Source organism: Trifolium pratense, linkage group LG5 (genome assembly GCF_020283565.1).
Source record: "Trifolium pratense cultivar HEN17-A07 linkage group LG5, ARS_RC_1.1, whole genome shotgun sequence".
Classification (NCBI taxonomy): Eukaryota; Viridiplantae; Streptophyta; class Magnoliopsida; order Fabales; family Fabaceae; genus Trifolium; species Trifolium pratense.
In genome coordinates, this window is record NC_060063.1 from 8954268 (window position 1) to 8974545 (window position 20278).

Sequence of the window (20278 nt, forward strand, 5' to 3'; positions counted from 1 at the left end):
AAAATGGAATTCATAAAATCATTGGCCAAAACAGAACTCACATGTTCAAGTCTTAAGTGCCACATAAGCACGCTACAGCCCATATAGATAACGCAGTTGCCTCCTCTGCAACTAGAAGAGAGTTTTGTGCCTGAGATGAACAAAAAAAATGAAGTAATTGTTTTACCGTGACAATCAAACATGACAGCCTAGGAGACTAAAATTAGAATAATAGTAATTTATTCCAGCATACCTCAACTAATTCCAGATTGGTATTACCGGATTTCAAATCAACAGCCGAACCAGAGAGATAAAGAGCATTATCATCTACCCTGTGATATTCCAAGGGATGAAGGTGCTCCGGAGGATGAAAGATAAGTGTTGATCCCCCCTTGTAGGGCAACTAAAACGTTAATACTCACTAATAATTTGTAATGGTCCACAATTATTTGCCTGAGTCAGGAACATAATATCAGTAATAATATTATCGGCGATAAATTATCATAACGATTCACCGGACAATAAAAACACTAGGTGTATATAAAATTACACAAACCTTGGCCCATTCAAGAATCTCATGTAGGTCAGTTATATCCTCTTGTCTAGAGATTGCAGCATCTTCTGTCTCAGTATCATCAGCATCACTCCTAAAATTTCTATCATCGGTGATCCTTGAAAACTGCATAAATCATACCATATGTTTGAAATGTATCATTATTAAGAAATGGATGATATTCACTTCTAAGATTTCTATGTTTACATTGTCAAATTTGGAACCAGCATAAAGCAGACTATATGTTTTATATAAACTACTTGGAAGAAAGGAATTGAACTTGTTTGGACAGTAAATACAGTTTATTAAAGAGAAAATATAAAGAAAAAGAAGAATAAGTGATTCTCTTTAGAGAAAACAATCACCCCCAGCCCACCACCCTAAGAAAAGAGAAACTACAGTTGAGCTGATACAAATCATAGACTCCAAGATAGTTGCTATGACTCATTGATGTCTACATTATACCAGATCAACTCATTCCATGTGGCATGTACGAGAATGCACCACGGAGCATAAGTAACAAAGAGTGAAAAATAATACTACTTTATGCCTCCCACTTGCATATAACAAAATTCATTAACATATGATCTGTCAAATGAAATCATAAGCAACAAAGAAAAGTCTTTGAACCTATACAGGAAGTTCATCAAACAACACATAGTACAGATTAATGTATAAAACTAGTTTTTATTTTTCGTACTTTCAGATCTGTTTACAAAAGAAAAAATTCATGAGATTGGTAATGGCACAATAAGCACCATTATTTCATGTCGAGGTCAAATTCATGAGATTCGTAATGGCACAGTGAGCACTGTTATTTCATGTGGAGGTCAAATCGCTACTAACAAGATGCACTGGACAATCACAATGTCATGTACCTGCATGAAGACTCAGAGCTTTCGTATTGCCAATTCCGCAGGACAGGGAAAATATAAGTTGGTACGCGCCTATCTTCTGACTGTTTGTTACCAAAGCATCGCCATACATATTACTGTCTTCAGTAACTGTTTGTTTGTATGCAGCTCCTCATTGACCATTTGTTTCAGATGATTACTATCACCCTCCATGTTATTGGGTACAGAATTTCTTAGGTTTGATTGAGAAATTCTTGAATTCTCATCAAGTTTGTCTTCCTCATAACTCCCTTCAACAGATTCTAAATTTGAATATTCAACACTTTTTGAAAACCGCTCTAGCCTTTCTTGCATGAAGATGCTACAGAGATTGCAACAAGATAAGCAAATGCCATAAAATCATTGCATACAATACAATGATGTGCTAGAAGGCAAACAATTCTGAATATAAAAAACGAACAATACAATATGCACATAATTTTGGATAGTAGATATATCAGTCAAATACCCAGTCAGCAAAACAGCGTGACATCGTGTAGGTTACTAAAAAACAAAACAACAATAACAAACAAGCCTTATAAGAATCGTCTCCAGCGCACTAATGGGAAACGGGGCCCCCGAAAGGATTGTGATCATAGTCGTTCAGCGCGTCAAGTCTTATACCACAATTTCGAATTGCAACATAGATCAATCAGTTCCATAGGGATGTATCAAAAATCATGTTTTCAGTAAAACCACTTAGAGCAATGTCTTTTTTAGTGGCTTTCCCCAATGTTTTGTAAGTCTTGCTCAGTCTTTTTTATAAAGCCGGAATTTTAAGAGGAGAAAAACATTTCACTTTATTTTCCAATACATAATGGGAGTCTTGATTCAATAATTTAGAGTTCCTGTCATGAAACTAGAAGGTCAAAGATTTGAGTCATGACTCATTATATCAGCTTCCTACAAATACAAGGTTGTGCGGCGCATTAGACCCAAAATTAAGTTTAATCCATTTTGCAAAAAATATGAAATTTATATCACAACAAACTACACCTTAGCTCCAAGGAAGCTTGCATTGCATCACATTCAATTATGTGCATTCTATTCTCACATAACCAAATTTATATCACAACAAACAAAATCTCAGCTTCAAGTAAGCTTGTACTATTTAAAATTACTTTGATAGTCAATATATCATTTGAATCAAGTATCAACTAAACTTTCGATGTCAATAAGCTACACTTTTCGCATTTCAGGACCTATGTTGGGTTGTCTTAAAATTTGGGCCCCTCTACAAAACCAGGTTGTAAGTAATTGTAAGTAAAATATGTCCGCCACTTCCACTATTCATATCACATCACTAACACCCAAAATTGGACCTCTGAAGCACTGCCGAGGTGGTGCATGACTCAGGAGGACCAGTAAGGGGTTGGCCCAACGGATCTAAGATAGACATGTGATACCATAATAAAATTTGAGATAGACCTGACAAAACCAACAAAATCAGCTTGAAAGATGGGGACGGCCACAACTTATAACCATTATTCCTGTTCCAGCTATATCAACAGATTGTGTTTTCAGCCCATATGAGTTTCATGTCTTTTTTGGCACACATTATACTTTTCCAACTTAGGTTACAAGCAAGCGTTACCAAGCTCGGCATGTCTTTTAGACACTGCTAATTATGTGTTTTTCCCAACACCCAAATCTATATTTTAAGGCTTAGGGCTTTACTAAATGTAGATATCATTTTATTGGTCACCCTTTGAAACTGAAAAATGTTCATATATAACAGTACACGTAAGCAACCACATTAATAAGTCAATTTCACAAAACATACAAAATACTTGCATATATAGTTTTCAGAAAGAACTAATGATAAATCACGTAAAACCCAACCAAATAAGAAGTGTTTGCTGGACACTTTTCTGCTTTGGAGCATACATGACAATGAGATTAAGACTGCAAATATCCCAGAATACAATACAACAAATGACAATGTGATTGCAAATATTTTCAACATAATCACCCCTCATTGTGGGAAGGAACTCAGCATTATTATAAAATACCTACCTGTTCAATACACCAAAGTGCAACTCAAAAAATGGAAGCCTTGAGAGAATGCAGTAACATCTTTGCGTGGTTAATACATGGCATCTCAAACTAGAGTTAGATAACCGCTTATCCGAAACCATAGAAATCAATCCAGAGGGTTTATGCATTATCTCTTCAACTAAGACACAACACCCATAGAGTATTGAATTATCAGCACCCTATGGCATAAAAGAATACAAAGATGTAATATAATCGGTACATGAATGAGTACAGCATGAAAAATAAAACAAATAAAGGACACTTATAAGTAAGAGTCAATCTATTAAAATTTTCAAGGTGAGGATCAATTAAACAGATGAGCGATGAGCATTCATTGAATGGGTTAACCTATGAACCACTCTGAACATTGTTAAACAATTACCTGATCAAAAGTCCTAAAAAGTTTTTTTACCAGTAGCCCCTTTTCAGATATTCTCTAAAATATCATTTGTCAAGGTGCCCACACCCAAATCAGGTATCATACCCGTACCTAGGCAACATAGGTAGAACATTGTATTGTTTTTTTAAGCAAGAACATTGTATTGTTAGCTGGAAGAAATTATGAACTGTATGTATGCAGTACATACTAAGTTGGGGGAGCCTTGCCACACTCAATAATATCTCAGGTATAAGTTAACTATGTTTTGTATCATAAATGTTATACTTTCCAAGAGATAGGCTAGGCAACCTGAATAGGGTTTGGCCTTTAACCTAAGCACCAGTTACATGTATTAAGGTGGGTTTTTTTTTAAAAAAAAAAACAGTGGGTTATGACATTAAAAAGATCTGTTTCCTACAACATTTTCCCGAAGTAATTTAAAAAAGGGTCATGCTAACATGTGCGCTAAGGGCACATGTTAAGGATACTTCAAATAGTAATTATATCTTCAACAAAGCAACTTTTGACTTCTAAAGAGATAAAATGCACAATTTTCAATACAATAACAAGTGCCTTAAGGGCACATGTTAGCTTTTCCCTTTAAAATACAGTGCATCTTACATAAAACTCATCCGATAAACCTTAAAAAAGTAGATACTATTATTCAATACGTAGTTTTTGGATAAAATCATGAATTGATGTAACAAGTAACATGAGTTATATCATGTTTACTAAGTGTTTGTCTACTAACATTCTTCTAGAAGAAACAAAATGATTCAGATAAATGCAAATTAAACTTACCTCAGGCTGATCACTACCAGTACATAATTGTCCAAATTGCTTGCCACCAAATGCATAAACTTGACCATTTACTGTAACACATAATGTATGCCAAAGTCCAACAGCAATTTGTTTCACTCTAGTTCCCAATAATCCAGCAGCAATTTGTTTCACTCTAGTTCCCAATAAAGAACGAACTAGAATTGGTCTTAGATGATCAGCATTATCTCCTTGTCCACACTGGATGAAAATTTCGTGAAAAAAAGTTAGAAAAATGTCATATAAGCCAGTTGTATAATTTATGTAATCTTTGTCATTTCACCAAGTTTTATAAAGTATAAGTAATCTGTTACGCTAAACTGAAACCAACAAGGTCAGGATGAGGCAAGCCATTCACTCAAGATGGTATTAATAAATAAATTAGGAGTGTTAGATATGAAGCATCAACAATTCCAAGGAGAGATTATGCCTACTTCTGCCACATTGGGCATTGCCACACATATTGGATGTCATAAATGTGCCAGTACTTAGAGGATTAAAGAACACTTAGAAAAATCTCACGTATATTTATCTACAAAGAACTGTATTTGAGTTTTCACAATAGTCTTTCAAGTATATATCAGACTTTGCCGTCTCAATGCATTATCATATCGTATGAATGTTGTATTTGTGGTAAGCTAATCCTACCTTGTCATTTTTGGCTCTTTGATGTGGGTAGCACCACAAACATAGTTGGAAACTAAAATTAAGTAGAGATGTCAATTATTACTGGTACAAGGACTGTCATACTTGGGGCTCCACGGGAGCAGAGACGTGAACTTGGGTAACATGAGGGAGGAGAACAGAGAGTAGGAGAGTACTCCCGAGTCCCTACCTCCACCCTGTCGACATTTATACTCTGAGGACTCGGGTGATGATTAGGTAAAGTCATTCCTCAAGTAGGATTCTAATATTTCAACAGCTAATCTGGGATCATAGTCCACTTCTATCCTCTGTAGTCTGTAAAGTTTGAGCATTTGTCTGCAATAAGGTTATCTTGTTGAGCCTTTTCTTTCTGATATATTTGTTTCATCTTATCTTTTAGTCTTCTGATCATCTAATCTAAGATATATACAACAAATGGCATGCTAAATTTCTTTGGTGTAGCATTGAGCCACCTATGTGATATTGTTTTTAATGTTGTAATAACTGTCATGACAACAAACTTTAGTCATTGTTATTTACACTTTTGATAATACTTTTTCCATTACTATTTCCTCCTTTACAAGGCCTAAGGAACACGTGATAAAAATGTCAAGAGTTTTCAGCATGTTCGAGTTCCATCACATCATTTGCATTGAAAACTAACTTTTTTTATCTAAGCAAAAAACCAAAGGAATATACTAAAATATTTTAAGAGCTGCAGACTAACCTGCCCATGCAGACCCCACAGCCAAAAGTAAGAAGAACCCCAGCATCTACAAAACCAATTTAAAAATCATGTTAGAGTTCTTTATTTGAATACTTACTTGAACTCGCATATCTTTGAACTACATGAAGAATAGAGACAATTCGCATATTCGTAACTTCATGAAGTGAGTCTGTCACAACATTTAGAGATGCTTTTGAAGATTACATATTATGACAGCACTGAAGTACTGACCTGTTACTAAAGCGCTATGCCGACCTCCACAAGCTATTTCCGTCACATAACTTCCAGGCCCATTAGAACATTGAACAGGAGCACTGCTTCCTTGGTTAAAAGAGGACTTATCCTTCCCAGAAGCAGACTCGATACATGGAATAAGATGAGGGGATGATACCATCTTAACTCGAGAATCCAAACCTAGCTGTCCTTCGCCTCCATAGCCCCAACCCCAGACCTGTCCCACATCTGAAAACTTCGGTTAAAATATGAAGCATCAGATTTCTTGTTTTACATCAAAAACCTTCCATATATTCGTACTTCATAGAACCTACAAAACTATATAATGTACCCACAAGGAAGAGCTAACTAGAACTAGAATATCATTATAATTAGTGCAGACATACAGAAAACGATATACCTGACAGTGCCAATGTATGCCTCCCACCAACTGCTACAGAGGTAATTTTCACACCTTGGCCAAAGTTAACAAGAGAAGGGGACACAATAAAGAAATTGTCTCCAGATGTTTGACTGTCAGACTCCTGTTTGGCAAATGAGATCTTCCATCGCTTTCCAGCTTCCTCTCCAACTTTCTTGTTGTCATGATGAGAATCAGACCCACTACTAGTGTTTGGGCTTTGCGGGCTTCCTGTTTAACGTCTTAAATTCTGTTAGTTCCACGAAACGAAATCAGAGAACTCCCTTTTTCATTAAATTATTTATGTTGCATGCGTAAACGATAATCAGCACCTTGCTCAGCTACCGATGAACTTTGTTTTCCAGCCACGGTGATGAGATCAGTAAAAAAAAATCCAGAAGGCACACATTCTTTCCAGCCCCATAAATACACATCACCACTGCACACATAGAAGTTAATTCCACAGCAATGCTTTTACCTAACAGGTAACCTATAAGGTCAAGTTATTAATTGAAATTGCATTCACTCAGACCTTCAACTATAAGGTCAAGTTGTTATTTGAAATTGCATTCACTCAGACCTTCAATTTAGGGACACCGAGGGACATCAAGGGAGATATATTCAATTTAGGGACATCAACTGACATATTATACTATTTCCATCTATGGTGCCACAGGTCATCTCCACTTACGTTTGAAGTTATGAATAAACATTATCATTTAAATTCCATTAAAGCCGCCGTCAACTTAGGGACATTGAGGGACATATTCTCAATTTAGCGACAACGAGGGACATTTACTCAATATAGGGACATCGAGCGACATAAACTCGATTTCACATCAAAGGCATTTGAAGTTATGAATAAGCATTCACATTTAAATTCCATTAAAGCCGTCAATTTAGGGACATTGAGGGACATTCGCAATTTAGGGACATCGAGGGACATATATACAAATTAGAGACATCGAAGGACATTTACTCAATATAGGGACAACGAGGGACATAAACTCTATTTCACATCAAAGGCATTTGAAGTTATGAATAAACATTCACATTTAAATTCCATTAAAGTCATCAACTTAGGGACATATTCTCAATTTAGGGACATATATACAATTTAGAAACATCGAGGGACATTTACTCAATATAGGGACATCAAGGGACATAAATCCTATTTCACATCAAAGGCATTTGAAGTAATGAATAACCATTCACATTTAAATTCCATTAAAGCCGTCAATTTAGGGACATTGAGGGACATTCTCGATTTAGGGACATCGAGGGACATATATACAATTTAGGGAAATCTAGGGACATTTACTAAATATAGGGACATCGAGCAACATAAATTCTATTTCACATCAAAGGCATTTGAAACCATTCACATTTAAATTCCATTAAAGCCGTCAATTTAGGGACATTGAGGGACATTCTTAATTTAGGGACATCGAGGGACATATATACAATTTAGGGAAATCGAAGGACATTTACTAAATATAGGGACATCGAGCAACATAAATTCTATTTCACATCAAAGGCATTTGAAACCATTCACATTCAAATTCCATTAAAGCCGTCAATTTAGGGACATTGAGGGACATTCTCAATTTAGGGACATCGAGGGACATATATACAATTTAGAGACATTGATGGACATTAACTCAATATAGGGACATCGAGGGACATAAACTGTATTTCACATCAAACTGATCAAAGGCATTTGAAGTTATGAATGCACGTTTAAATTCCATTAAAGCCGTCAATTTAGGGACATTGTCAATTTAGGGACATCGAGGGACATTTACTCAATATAGGGACATCGAGGGACATAAACTCTATTTCACATCAAAGGCATTTGAAGTTGTGAATAAGCATTGACATTTAAATTCTATTAAAGCCGTCAATTTAGGGACATCGAGGGACATTCTCAATTTAGGGACATATATACAATTTAGAGACATCAAGGGACATTCTCAATTTAGGGACATAAACTCTATTTCACATCAAACTGATCAAAGGCATTTGATGTTATGAATAAGCATTCACATTTAAATTCCATTAAAGCCGACAATTTAGGGACATTGAGAGGCATTCTCAATTTAGGGACATTGAGGGACATTTACTCAATATAGGGACATCGAGGGACATTAACTCTATTTCACATCAAACTGATCAAAGGCATTTTAAGTTATGAATAATAAGCATTCACATTTAAAGCCGTCAATTTAGGGACATTCTCAATTTAGGGACATATATGATTTAGAGACATCGAGGGACATAAACTCTATTTCACATCAAACTGGTCAAAGGCATTTGAAGTTATTAATAAGCATTCACATTTAAAACTGTCAATTTAGGGACATTCTCAATTTACGAACATTGAGGGACATATATACAATTTAGAGACATCGAGGGACATTTACACTATATAGGGACATCCAGGGACATAAACTCAATTTCACATCAAAGGCACCAAGGCACACAGCCATTTTCACAATTTACTGTAAGAAATAAATCGTTATCATGTTTCGACTTGCATTTGTAATAAACGTTCACATTTCAAATTGCATTTAGACCTTCAAAATTTTCATGTATACCATCCTGATTCCATATGAATATATAATTCATATTGTAAGCTGCATAATTGGTAAAACAAAATTCATGTTATTGGGTCATCCAAATACAGCATCCCAAGACTTATCTTAAGAATTCTTTAAGCAACTATACAATTTATTAATGCTCAAATTAACCTTCTTAGGCGTGAAAAATATTTCGGTCAAACAATATTTCTGTCAAACAATATTTCGGAGAATTTGTGTTACTTTACGAACGACAAAATTGAGTCAAATCAATTAGAAAATATTCCAAAAGATAAAGGATATAAAATCGAAACCAAAGAGGTAGAAGTGATAAAATTCACAAGAAATCAAATCGATACAAGCAACACTGCTAAATCTGAAAGCATTTACAGAGTCAGAGAAGGTCCAATCAAGAATCTTAAAATTCTTTTTCGTTTCTACATTAATATCCAACAATTTTGAGGTCGTAAGACTCAAATATTGAATTTTGCATTCAAATTCATCAAGTAACATATACTCAATTTCACATATAAGGTAACCAAAAAGCACATAAGGTCACTGTATCATGGGTCATCTAAATATGCATATCAAGTTATGAATAAAAATTCATAATGAAATTGAATTTAGGCTAACACAATTTACGGTCATCAAGGGACATATATTCAATTTTTGCATCTAAGATCACTCGGCACAAAAATCATCATCGCAATTTACTGTTACCAAAAGCATAATATAGTCATTGCGTCAAGGGTCATCTCCATTTAAATTTCAAGTTTTTACTAAACATTTACATTGAAATTGCAATCACTCAGACCTTCAATTTAGGGACATCGAGGGACATATTATACTATTTCCATCTATGGTGCCACAAGTCATCTCCACTTACATTTGAAGTTATGAAAAAACATTCACATGTAAATTCCATTAAAGCCGTAAACTTAGGGACATTGAGGGACATATTCTCAATTTAGCAACATCGAGGGACATATATACAATTTAGAGGAGACATCGAGGGACGTTTACTCAATATAGCGACATCCAGGGACATAAACTCTGTTTCACATCAAACTGATCAAAGGCAATTGAAGTTATGAATAAGCATTCACATTTAAAGCCGTCAATTTAGGGACATTCTCAATTTAGGGACATTGAGGGACATATATACCATTTAGCGACATCTAGGGACATAACCTCTATTTCACATCAAACTAATCAAAGGCATTTGAAGTTATGAATAAGCATTCAAATTTAAAGCCGTCAATTTAGGGACATTCTCAATTTACGAACATTGAGTGGCATATATACAATTTAGGGACATCCAGGGACATAAGCTCTATTTCACATCAAACTGATCAAAGGCATTTGAAGTTATGAATAAGCATTCACATTTAAAGCCATCAATTTAGGGACATTCTCAATTTAGGGACATTGAGGGACATACATACAATTTAGGGACATAAGGTCTATTTCACATCAAACTGATCAAAGCAATTGAAGTTATGAATAAGCATTCACATTTAAAGCCGTCAATTTAGGGACATTCTCAATTTAGGGACATTGAGGGACATATATACAATTTAGGGACATAAGGTCTATTTCACATCAAACTGATCAAAGCAATTGAAGTTATGAATAAGCATTCACATTTAAAGCCGTCAATTTAGGGACATTGAGGGACATATATACAATTTAGCGACATCCAGGGACATAAGGTCTATTTCACATCAAACTGATCAAAGGCATTTGAAGTTATGAATAAGCATTCAAATTTAAAGCCGTCAATTTAAGGACATTCTCAATTTAGGGACATATATACAATTTAGGGACATCCAGGGACATAAGCTCTAGTTCACATCAAACTGATCAAAGGCATTTGAAGTTATGAATAAGCATTCACACTTAAAGCCGCAATTTAGGGACATTCTCAATTTAGGGACATTGAGAGACATATATACAATTTAGAGATATCAAGGGACATTTACTTTATATAGGGAAATCCAGGGACATAAACTCAATTTCACATCAAAGGCACCAAGACACACAGCCATTTTCCCAATTTTCGGTAAGAAATAATTCGTTATCATGTTTCTACTTGCATTTGAAATAAACATTCACATTTCAATTTCATATGTATTCTGATTCCATATGAATGTTTTGTTATAGAAATAGTTTAGACATAAGCACCAATATGATAAGTGTTTATAGCATAAATTCTTAATAAAAACAAGTTACAGAAGAAAAAGACACAAATCAATTACATGTAAAGATATAACAACTTACTAGATATAAATGTCTTCCAACATCTGGTGCCTTAATAGTGGATGAGAATGGAACTCAGAGTAACAACTTCCTAGTTCCTACAATTCCACAACAACACACAATTAAACATGGAATTAAGGAAAAAAGCAATAAAATAATAACCTTTACAATTCGAATTGAGAGTGAAGTGAATCGACACACCTTAGCAACTTTGTCGTTTAATGGTTTGATCACAAGTTGCAAGGGCTTAGAATTCTTTTTCATTTCTACATATCTCTTTCAAATTGAATCAAGAATTTTAGGGTTCAAAACATGAAACCCTAAAATGACGATGTTGAATCGTTCAGTTTTTTTTTTAGGGTTCGAGTAATAATCAAGATTAACGAAAGAATGAATCGGTTTCTTTCGCTAACAGAGAAGAAATTAGGTCGAACGAGAAAGATTGACGGCAATGAGACATTGTGGGTTTCTTACTACGGTTGAATCGAATCGAATTCGATGATGAATTCAGAGTTGGAAGGATTGAAACGGTAACAAAGAAACCTAACATACACAGAGAAATCAAAACACACGCATATAGTGTGTTTGTTCTAAGTGAGTCTGTATTTATAATGTCAGGTGAAAAAAATAATACTGTATGGAGTACGTATACGTATATAAGTAATTTATGACTTTTATATTTGTACATTTTTTTTCTATTTTTTTTTTTTACATAATTTATTTCTGACCTTTTGAAAAGAGTAATTTATTTTATTTTTTTTCCGAAGCAAAAGAATACTGTATGGAGTACGTATACGTATATAAGTAATTTCTGACTTTTATATTTGTACATTTTTTTCTATCTTTTTTTTTTTACATAATTTATTTCTGACCTTTTGAAAAGAGTAATTTTTGTTTTCTGAAGCAAAAGAAATTTTTTTTAGAGTATTAAAAGTACTCCCTCCGTCTCATTTTATAAGACCTCATTTGATTAAATACACTATTAATATACTCCCTCGTTCCAAAATAATTGTCACATTTTACTACTGCATGTTTGTCGATGCACAATTTTGATTATTAATATTTTTAGTTGTGTATTATTAAAAATTATGAAAAATTGATATTTTGATAGTACTCGTCGAGACAAATCTAACAAAATTTCATATGCTAATTGTTAAAGTCAAAGATACACAAATATTAGGAAAAGAGAAAGACGGCTAGGGTTTCAATAGAATACCAATAGCTTATAATTAGCTTCAAACTTTTCTTGTTGATAAACAAACAGAAACAAGAGACAAGGCACGTGGAAAGCAAACCACTTGTAATTCAATTGGCAAGGCAAATAACAATACTAAAACCAAATTAAGATCACGATCAACGCAGCAATTTACCATCAAAGAGGGGAGAACCAAATCAAATTAATCCAACATCCAATCCAATGCAGTCCAAGCTAACCATAAACAAAATCAATTGAACAAATTCAAACTAAACTAATCATAAGAATCAATAGGGAGAAGTGCAATGCAATCAGAAGAAGTGCAATAAGGGGAGAAGTACAATGCAATTAGAAGAAGTGCAATAGGGAGAAGTGCAATACAATTAGAAGAAGTGCAATGCAATCAGAAGAAGTGCAATAGGGGGAGAAGTGCAATGCAATTAGAAGAAGTGCAATAGGGAGAAGTGCAATACAATCAGAAGTGCAATAGGGAGAAGTGCAATCCAATCAGAAGAAGTGCAATAGGGGAAAAAGTGCAATACAATCAGAAGTGCAATGTAATCAGAATAAACAATAGAGAAAAGTGCAATTTCTCATCTTCACTAATATTTATCTTTATGCATTAGTAAAAAAATATGGTCAAAGTAGCTTGTATGAATAGTGCACACAGTCATATAGTGACAATAATTTTGAGACGGAGGGAGTATCTTGTTTTGACCGTATTTTTCTAAAAGTATATAAATGTAAATATTATCATATAAGATCTTGTTTGATTTGTTTCGATAAATATTTTTAAAATATCAAATTTCTATAATTTTTACTAATAGAGAATTAAAGATATTCATTCGCAATCAAAATTATGTACTGACATACGTGCAGTGGTCAATGTATTCTAATATTTTGGGACGGATGGAGTAATTTATTTCTAGACCATAGTTTTTTTTGAATCATTCTAGACCATAAAAGTAATAAAAAAAATATTGACGACAGCGCAATCGACCACATGTAAGCGGTATGATCAAGATCAGACATCTCAGGTTTTAAAGATCAAATTTTACAATTAAATGCGGAACTTAAATAACCTCTCAATACATTTATCTTATGATGTATAATAAGAGAGTGTTACTATCCCAACCTAAAATACTGTGGAAAAAGATAAACATATCTAATAGATCTTACATTTAGATATACAGTGATATGCTGGATAATTTAGAATCCTGAAAATCACACATTTAAGATAAATCAAATAATAAAATTTTGAGTTCAGTATGGTATACGAGTGTGAAGTACTCGGTGTGAAGATACTTGTATGCTAAAGCTAAGTTGGGGGCAAATGATGAGTAGTTAAAGCATACGCGCGTGTTCCACTTTGGAAAATAGTTGAAGTTTTCACATTAGTCCAAGTCCAACTACTCTCTTTGAGTTCTCTCATCGATAAATTTTTAAAAAAGAAATAAAAATAAAAATAAAAACAAATTATAAGAACTCAAGAGAGTAATTGACATGAATATTCCACTACTTTGAACAAATTTTATATTAACAATGATCAAAACCAAATGTAGTTTTACTTAATATAGACCACCAAGTTATGGACATTATAGTTGTTGTCAGTTGTTTTGTCCATATGTGCCCTTAAGATTTGAAAATTTAAGAGAATCTATGGCTATAGTCTATAGAGGAGTGAAGAAACTTATGAATACAATAACTTTTCTACTATGTTGCCCGGATGCGGGTACGGTACCGATACCCGGTACCGGTATGGGGTACGTCATTTTTAGAAAAAATAAGGTACGGGTACGTCCCTATAATTTTTTAAAAAAATATAATTATATATATCAAATAATATAGTTATATTGTTAAAACAAATAATTAAACATAAAAAATATCACACCACACTTTAAATGTAATTTAAATTGTTCGAAACATCAAAATATGAAATTAAAAACCAATTAGCTCAAAAAGAGTCAATTATTTCCCTCATCATCGTCACTAAAAAAAGTGACATCTAGTTAGGTTCACCACGAGAAAGACTAGCAATTTCAAGAATATCAACTATATATTAAATAAATCTCATTCATCTCTACGAATATCTCACATTTTTGTTGCGCTTTCATTATAAGTATTAATATTTCTCTTTCTTGAGAGAAGACGAAGATTGGTATGAATAAAAACTAGATCTTCATCTCTCTTTGAATTTAGTCTATTCTTTTTCAATGAATGAGTGAATAATTCCGGCGGCTACTTTGTTATTGTTTTTTAGGAATAGTTGCTACTTTATATTATAAACAAATAAAAAACGTAAATCTTCCTATAAAAAAAACTAATAATGAAAGAAAAAGGAGAAAAAAAAAACCGTGTTTTTTTAGATTGGTGTACCACGCATGTACCCATTGCAAAAAACAAAAAAAAAAAAATTAGGTACGGCGTCGGTGCGTACCGGGAGAGTACCATACGCGTACCGGTACGTACCCGGTACCGGTACTCGGTCCGCAACATAGCTTTTCTATATACTAACAGTAACAGAAGATCTAATTAACCATCTACTATCTCAATCACCGTTGACTTTTATAAACATTTCCCAAGTAAAATGAGCATAATCATAAAAACAAGTACTAATACTATAAACTTTTACTTACGAGAAGTGTTATCAGTTGTTGTTCCAAATTACCATTTCAAACATGGATTCACATTCACCATAGACCATATGAGACACTTAATCATCTTAGAATCGAATACTGTTGGTTTAAAATCATGACTTCCATTTGAATCAATTGTAGCTTGGTAGCCAACTTTTACTTTTTATGATGAAATGACCTTTTCTTATTCAAAATTAAGTATATTTTACATCATCGAGATATGGAATTGGATTTGACGAGTGTGAAACTGAGTCACACAGTTACTGTTGTCAGCCGTACAATTTATATCAAGGGCTGAGATCATTTAACTGTTTTATAACTGATGTGTAATCTGAACCGTCTGATCTTAAACCAACGGCCATGATTGAATACAACATAAAACAGTGTATCTACTACAGCAGTATATTCAGCCCTCGAGATATTCATATCTCGGACTAGGCTAGGCCGAGGAGATAAATACATGAGAAACTAAGTGACTAAGGTCTAAGGAAGAGAAAGTAACATTTGAATATAACAATTGTATTCCAAAGTTATGGTAGAGCTACATCAGAAGATCACACTCCTGCCAACATATATCCTCAAGCATGGCTCAGTTATGATACTTGCCGGAATGGTATAGAACACATGTATGTCATTAGATGAGCAAAATGATACATAAATAGACTACTATGGCAAAGATCGGGCCTCTAGCAAGTTGACTTCTCCGAAGACAGCCATTCTTGTGTTGTCGTTAAGTCAGGAAGAACAACTGCACCGGATTTCCTCCACTCTACAGCTTCTGGTGTCTTAAATCTATCTAACAGTAGTGCATGCATTCCTATGCTCTTAGCTGGCTCATAGTCTTTGCGCATGCTATCGCCGATATGTAAAGTTTCTTCAGGTGCAATGTTTCCAGCCCTTTCAAGTGCAATCTCATAAATTCTTGGGTCTGGCTTCTCAACGCCTTCAAGGCCAGAAAACACGCCAAAGTCCCACTCAGATCCCTGCATCATCAAACCAAACATTATAACAATCAAACATTCTTGTCTCAGGGTTAGATAAACAACTTTTTTTGAACAAGCTGTTTAGATAAACAGCTTAATTAAGCACTTCTAGCACAAGTGCTTATCATATAAGTGCTTATGTATAAGTTATTGCTATAACAAAAGTCAAATTCTTTTCATTTAAGGTATAAGCTGTTTTCGTAAGTTATTATGGCGAACTTATAAAAATAAGTTGTAAAAAGCTTATAGACATGTCATAAGTGTTTCTATAAGATCTCCAAAACAGTCTCACAAGGGCTTATGCTTAGTAGATAAGCTCAAATAAGTCAACACAAAGACAGCCTTAATTGTTAAGACCGTGTCAAATATGTATCGATGAACAAAGAAGCTTGAATTGATTAGTAAATTTTGCTTCTGAATAGACTACAGTTCAACATAATTTTGATTAAATGTGATCTAATAGGAGCTTTGGATTTGTCGAAATTCATTAAACATGAACCCGTAATCGCATGTGTTACAAAGTGGAGGTGCTACATTCTATATATTAACATCTCTACCATACACAATTTTGTGCCGGCACTTGTGGATGTTTCTGTATGTGATACTATACTGTGCCACTTTGTAGTTAACTATTTAAGTGGTCTCTATGACAATACTAAATGTTAGTATATCTTTTAAACACATTTATAATTCTGACAGAAAACTAAGAAAATCATGGAAGTTTACCTGATTTAAACCTAAAGCAGGAAGAATCACATCTCGATATCGATACTCAGCATTGCTCACAATGCCAACTTTGAGACCCTTTCCACGAAGCCATCTAAGAAACGGTTTGGAATCTGGAAAGACAGTATATGGCGCAGATGAACCAAAGGATGCATAGATACGTCTGAAAATCTTTTCAAATGTCTCTTCATCATATTCATATCCAGCCTGCCAGAAAAAACAAAATTTCTCCATCAATTTCAGGGAATTTTCACAGATGAGAATGCAGGCATCATAAATCTTCAATTCATTGCTTGATTAGATAGCTTACAATAAAGCTGAACTCACTTGTAGAAGACAAATTTAGGACCAAACTAAATATGATACATTTCTTACTATGCAAATGTAAATATATTTCACCAACTGTAATGACTTCGACAAATATCCTTACCCTGACAAAAGAATTTTGCACACAGGTTTTCCACCACACAATGTTAGGCATTTTGGCTGCAAACCCAAAACATGGATAGTTCTTTGCCATGTCCTTATATGCATACTTAAATCCCTCGTGCATTCGTTTGTAGTCTGGGCATGGACGGCCGGCAGCTTTGGCTGCCATGCAATAATAGTCACCAAGCTCCCCTTTGTAAGCCATTAGGGTGCCGGTAACATCTACAGTGACACAGCGTAGTTTAGGCAATATTGACATGGTAGCACAAATTACAAGGAACCGAGTAACACGGCAAAGTATTGAACTCCTTCAAACTTGATATCAAAGCCTGCATATATGATTCACAAGTTAGAAACACACTTTCTAACATACTTTTTCCATCATTTCAAGGAATTATTATACAAAACTCATTTCTAAGCTTCTTCTATGGTTGGCCACTGGCCTCCTATGTTATAATCATAATTTTACTCAAATTTACAAAACCACATTGTCTGCTATCAGTCTCATGTTATAATCATTCTCAGTTAAATAAACTGAGATTGAGCTACACTACACCACTTGAAGAATATCTCATACAGACCTAAACTATTTCCTCAGTAACAGGTCATTTAAATGCACAAGATCCAAGAGCATAAATATTAAAATTAATTTGTAACAATGCATGTACAAGATTTACATTAAAAATTACCAATTACCAACAATAAAAGTAAAAGGTAAAAAGCATACAAATGATTCCAAAATGTAGCATATTCTCCAATCTCTATGATCATAAGAACAACACTCAATCTGAAATTATCAGTTACTAACAATAAGTGTAAAAGTTAACCAGGTACAAATGATTCCAAAAATGTAGCATATTCTCCAATCTCTATCATCACAACAACCCTCAATCTGAAATCAACCCATCTATCCTCTATCTCACTGGTAGTACAATTAACAAACACCAAGAATGCACTCTTGAATATAAACCCATTAATGCAAAAAAAAACAACATTCTTGTTTCTACTATTTCCAGCTATGAAGCACTGACCACTCCTCAGATTAGATGTGTCCCAATGTCAGACACCGGCACGACACCAACACATACGATTACACTGAATTATTTCACTTTCTCAAGTTATTGTCGGACGTGTCAATGCCAGTGTCCTTATCCGGTGTCTGTGTCTGTGCTTCATAGATTTCCGGGCATAGCTTGTAAACACAATAATAAAACCTTAATAGGAAATTAGTCAAATTGAAATTGTGACAAAACCCATTAAAACAAGGGATTTCAAACAGAACAAAACACTGCAAAGCAAAGAAAAACACAGACATACTCACATCCATGCAAGAAACACCATTTATACAAAAGAACAAATTCAATGAAAAAACATACAGATGCAATACTAGAGTATATTTTGGTGAAGACCCAGAAAATGTTTGACAAAAAAGATTAATATTTTACAATTCTTTTATTCAAATGAAACAAATTATTAATATTCCAAAGATTTAAGAGATGAAGAAGAATCATATTCTTACCAGAAGAAGAAGCTAAGAAAACAGAAAAGAATTGATACTTTGTGTCGAAATCAGAGAAATGGTGTCAACTACAGTGTCATTGGTTACTCCATTTTATAGATGAGATGAAGAAAGAAAAGGAAGTGTATTGCGTGCGTGTGAGAGAGAGAGAGAAAGCTGTTTTCTTGTTTTCGAAGACAGGGATTGATTGTTAATGGGAATCATCAATCAACAACAGCCCCTAGATTTATAATTACTCACTTTTTCAATTTCTTTTCTTTCTTTTTTTTTTTTGTTGTTAATTTTAGATTTTTTTTTATACTACCTTAATATTTAGGCTTAATTAATAAAATGGTCCCTTAAAGATATTTTGGGTTTCATATTGGTCCCTTAAAGAAAAAAAAGTCTAAATAGGTCCCTTAAAGAAAAAAAAAGGTCTGAATAGGTCCCTTAAAAACATATCCGTTAATCAGTTTGGTCCTATTTATACCTCTTTTTAGGGACCAAACTGATTAACGGATATGTCTTTAAGGACCTATTTGGACCTTTTTTTCTTTAAGGGACCAATCTGAAACCAAAAATGTCTTTAAGGGACCATTTTATTAATTAAGCCTAATATTTATCATCTTTTTCTGTTTATTTTTCATTTTTCATAAATAAAAATAATATTGGTGATCCCCGGCCGGTGAGTATAAAGAAGCATTTATTGGGAGAAGTCAACATTTTAAATGGATCTCAATCACCTCTATGAAATTAGAGTCATTGTCTACGTCAGCATGTTTTACCACGTAGACAATAACTTACATATCACGTCAGCAAGACTTGCCACATATATTGGTGATTCCTGGTCGGCAGGGCCGTATCTGAAGGAGGGAGATGGCCATGGCCCCTACAAGCTAATTTTTTAGGGGTATATTAATATTATATATGCCAAAATAGGCTTAAATGCAGTTTTACCCCCCCTATTTTGAAAAATGCGGAATTTTACCCCCCCTATTTTAAAATGCGGAATTTTACCCCCCTATTTTATAATTTGTTGGATTTTGCCCCCCACCAAAATTTTGCACAAAATCTGGTTCTGAACCTCAAGTTCAAAGCTTCGCACATAACTCAATTTGGATTAATAATTCACCAAACTGGTATCGAAACGACCGCAATCGAGTTAGTTTTCCACAGAATCAAACTCCACTAAATTTGGAGTTACAGAGAGAGATTAATTACCGTTTTAGTGAAGGTCTGTTCAAATTAAATATCGTATGAAACTACTACTGGTATTTTCGTCATTCCTCTCACCCTGTAGCTCCTTT

General features: G+C 34.1%; 1 protein-coding gene and 1 pseudogene across 1 annotated transcript; both read right to left on the minus strand.

Annotated features, from left to right (window-relative positions):
- Positions 1-237: 237 nt before the first annotated feature.
- On the minus strand, positions 238-12083 carry LOC123884813 (annotated as a pseudogene).
- Positions 12084-15833: 3750 nt separating this feature from the next.
- Positions 15834-19182, minus strand: LOC123885865 (haloacid dehalogenase-like hydrolase domain-containing protein 3). The gene is made up of 4 exons (XM_045935205.1): positions 18993-19182; positions 17475-17802; positions 17045-17251; positions 15834-16318 (listed from the first exon to the last, which is right to left on the minus strand). The coding sequence occupies exons 2-4, from the start codon at positions 17730-17732 to the stop codon at positions 16022-16024; spliced, it is 762 nt and encodes a 253-aa protein (XP_045791161.1). The 5' UTR covers positions 17733-17802; positions 18993-19182; the 3' UTR covers positions 15834-16021.
- Between the last annotated feature and the right edge of the window lie 1096 nt (positions 19183-20278).

Bases quoted from the DNA above. Each gene is read 5' to 3' on its own strand.
- LOC123885865 (XM_045935205.1), bottom strand. From the start codon at position 17,732: ATGTCAATATTGCCTAAACTACGCTGTGTCACTGTAGATGTTACCGGC. The intron at 17,252-17,474 runs GTAAGGATATTT...TTTTTCTGGCAG, and splicing joins TGCAAAATTCTTTTGTCAGG to GCTGGATATGAATATGATGA. The intron at 16,319-17,044 runs GTAAACTTCCAT...TTGATGATGCAG, and splicing joins CTGCTTTAGGTTTAAATCAG to GGATCTGAGTGGGACTTTGG.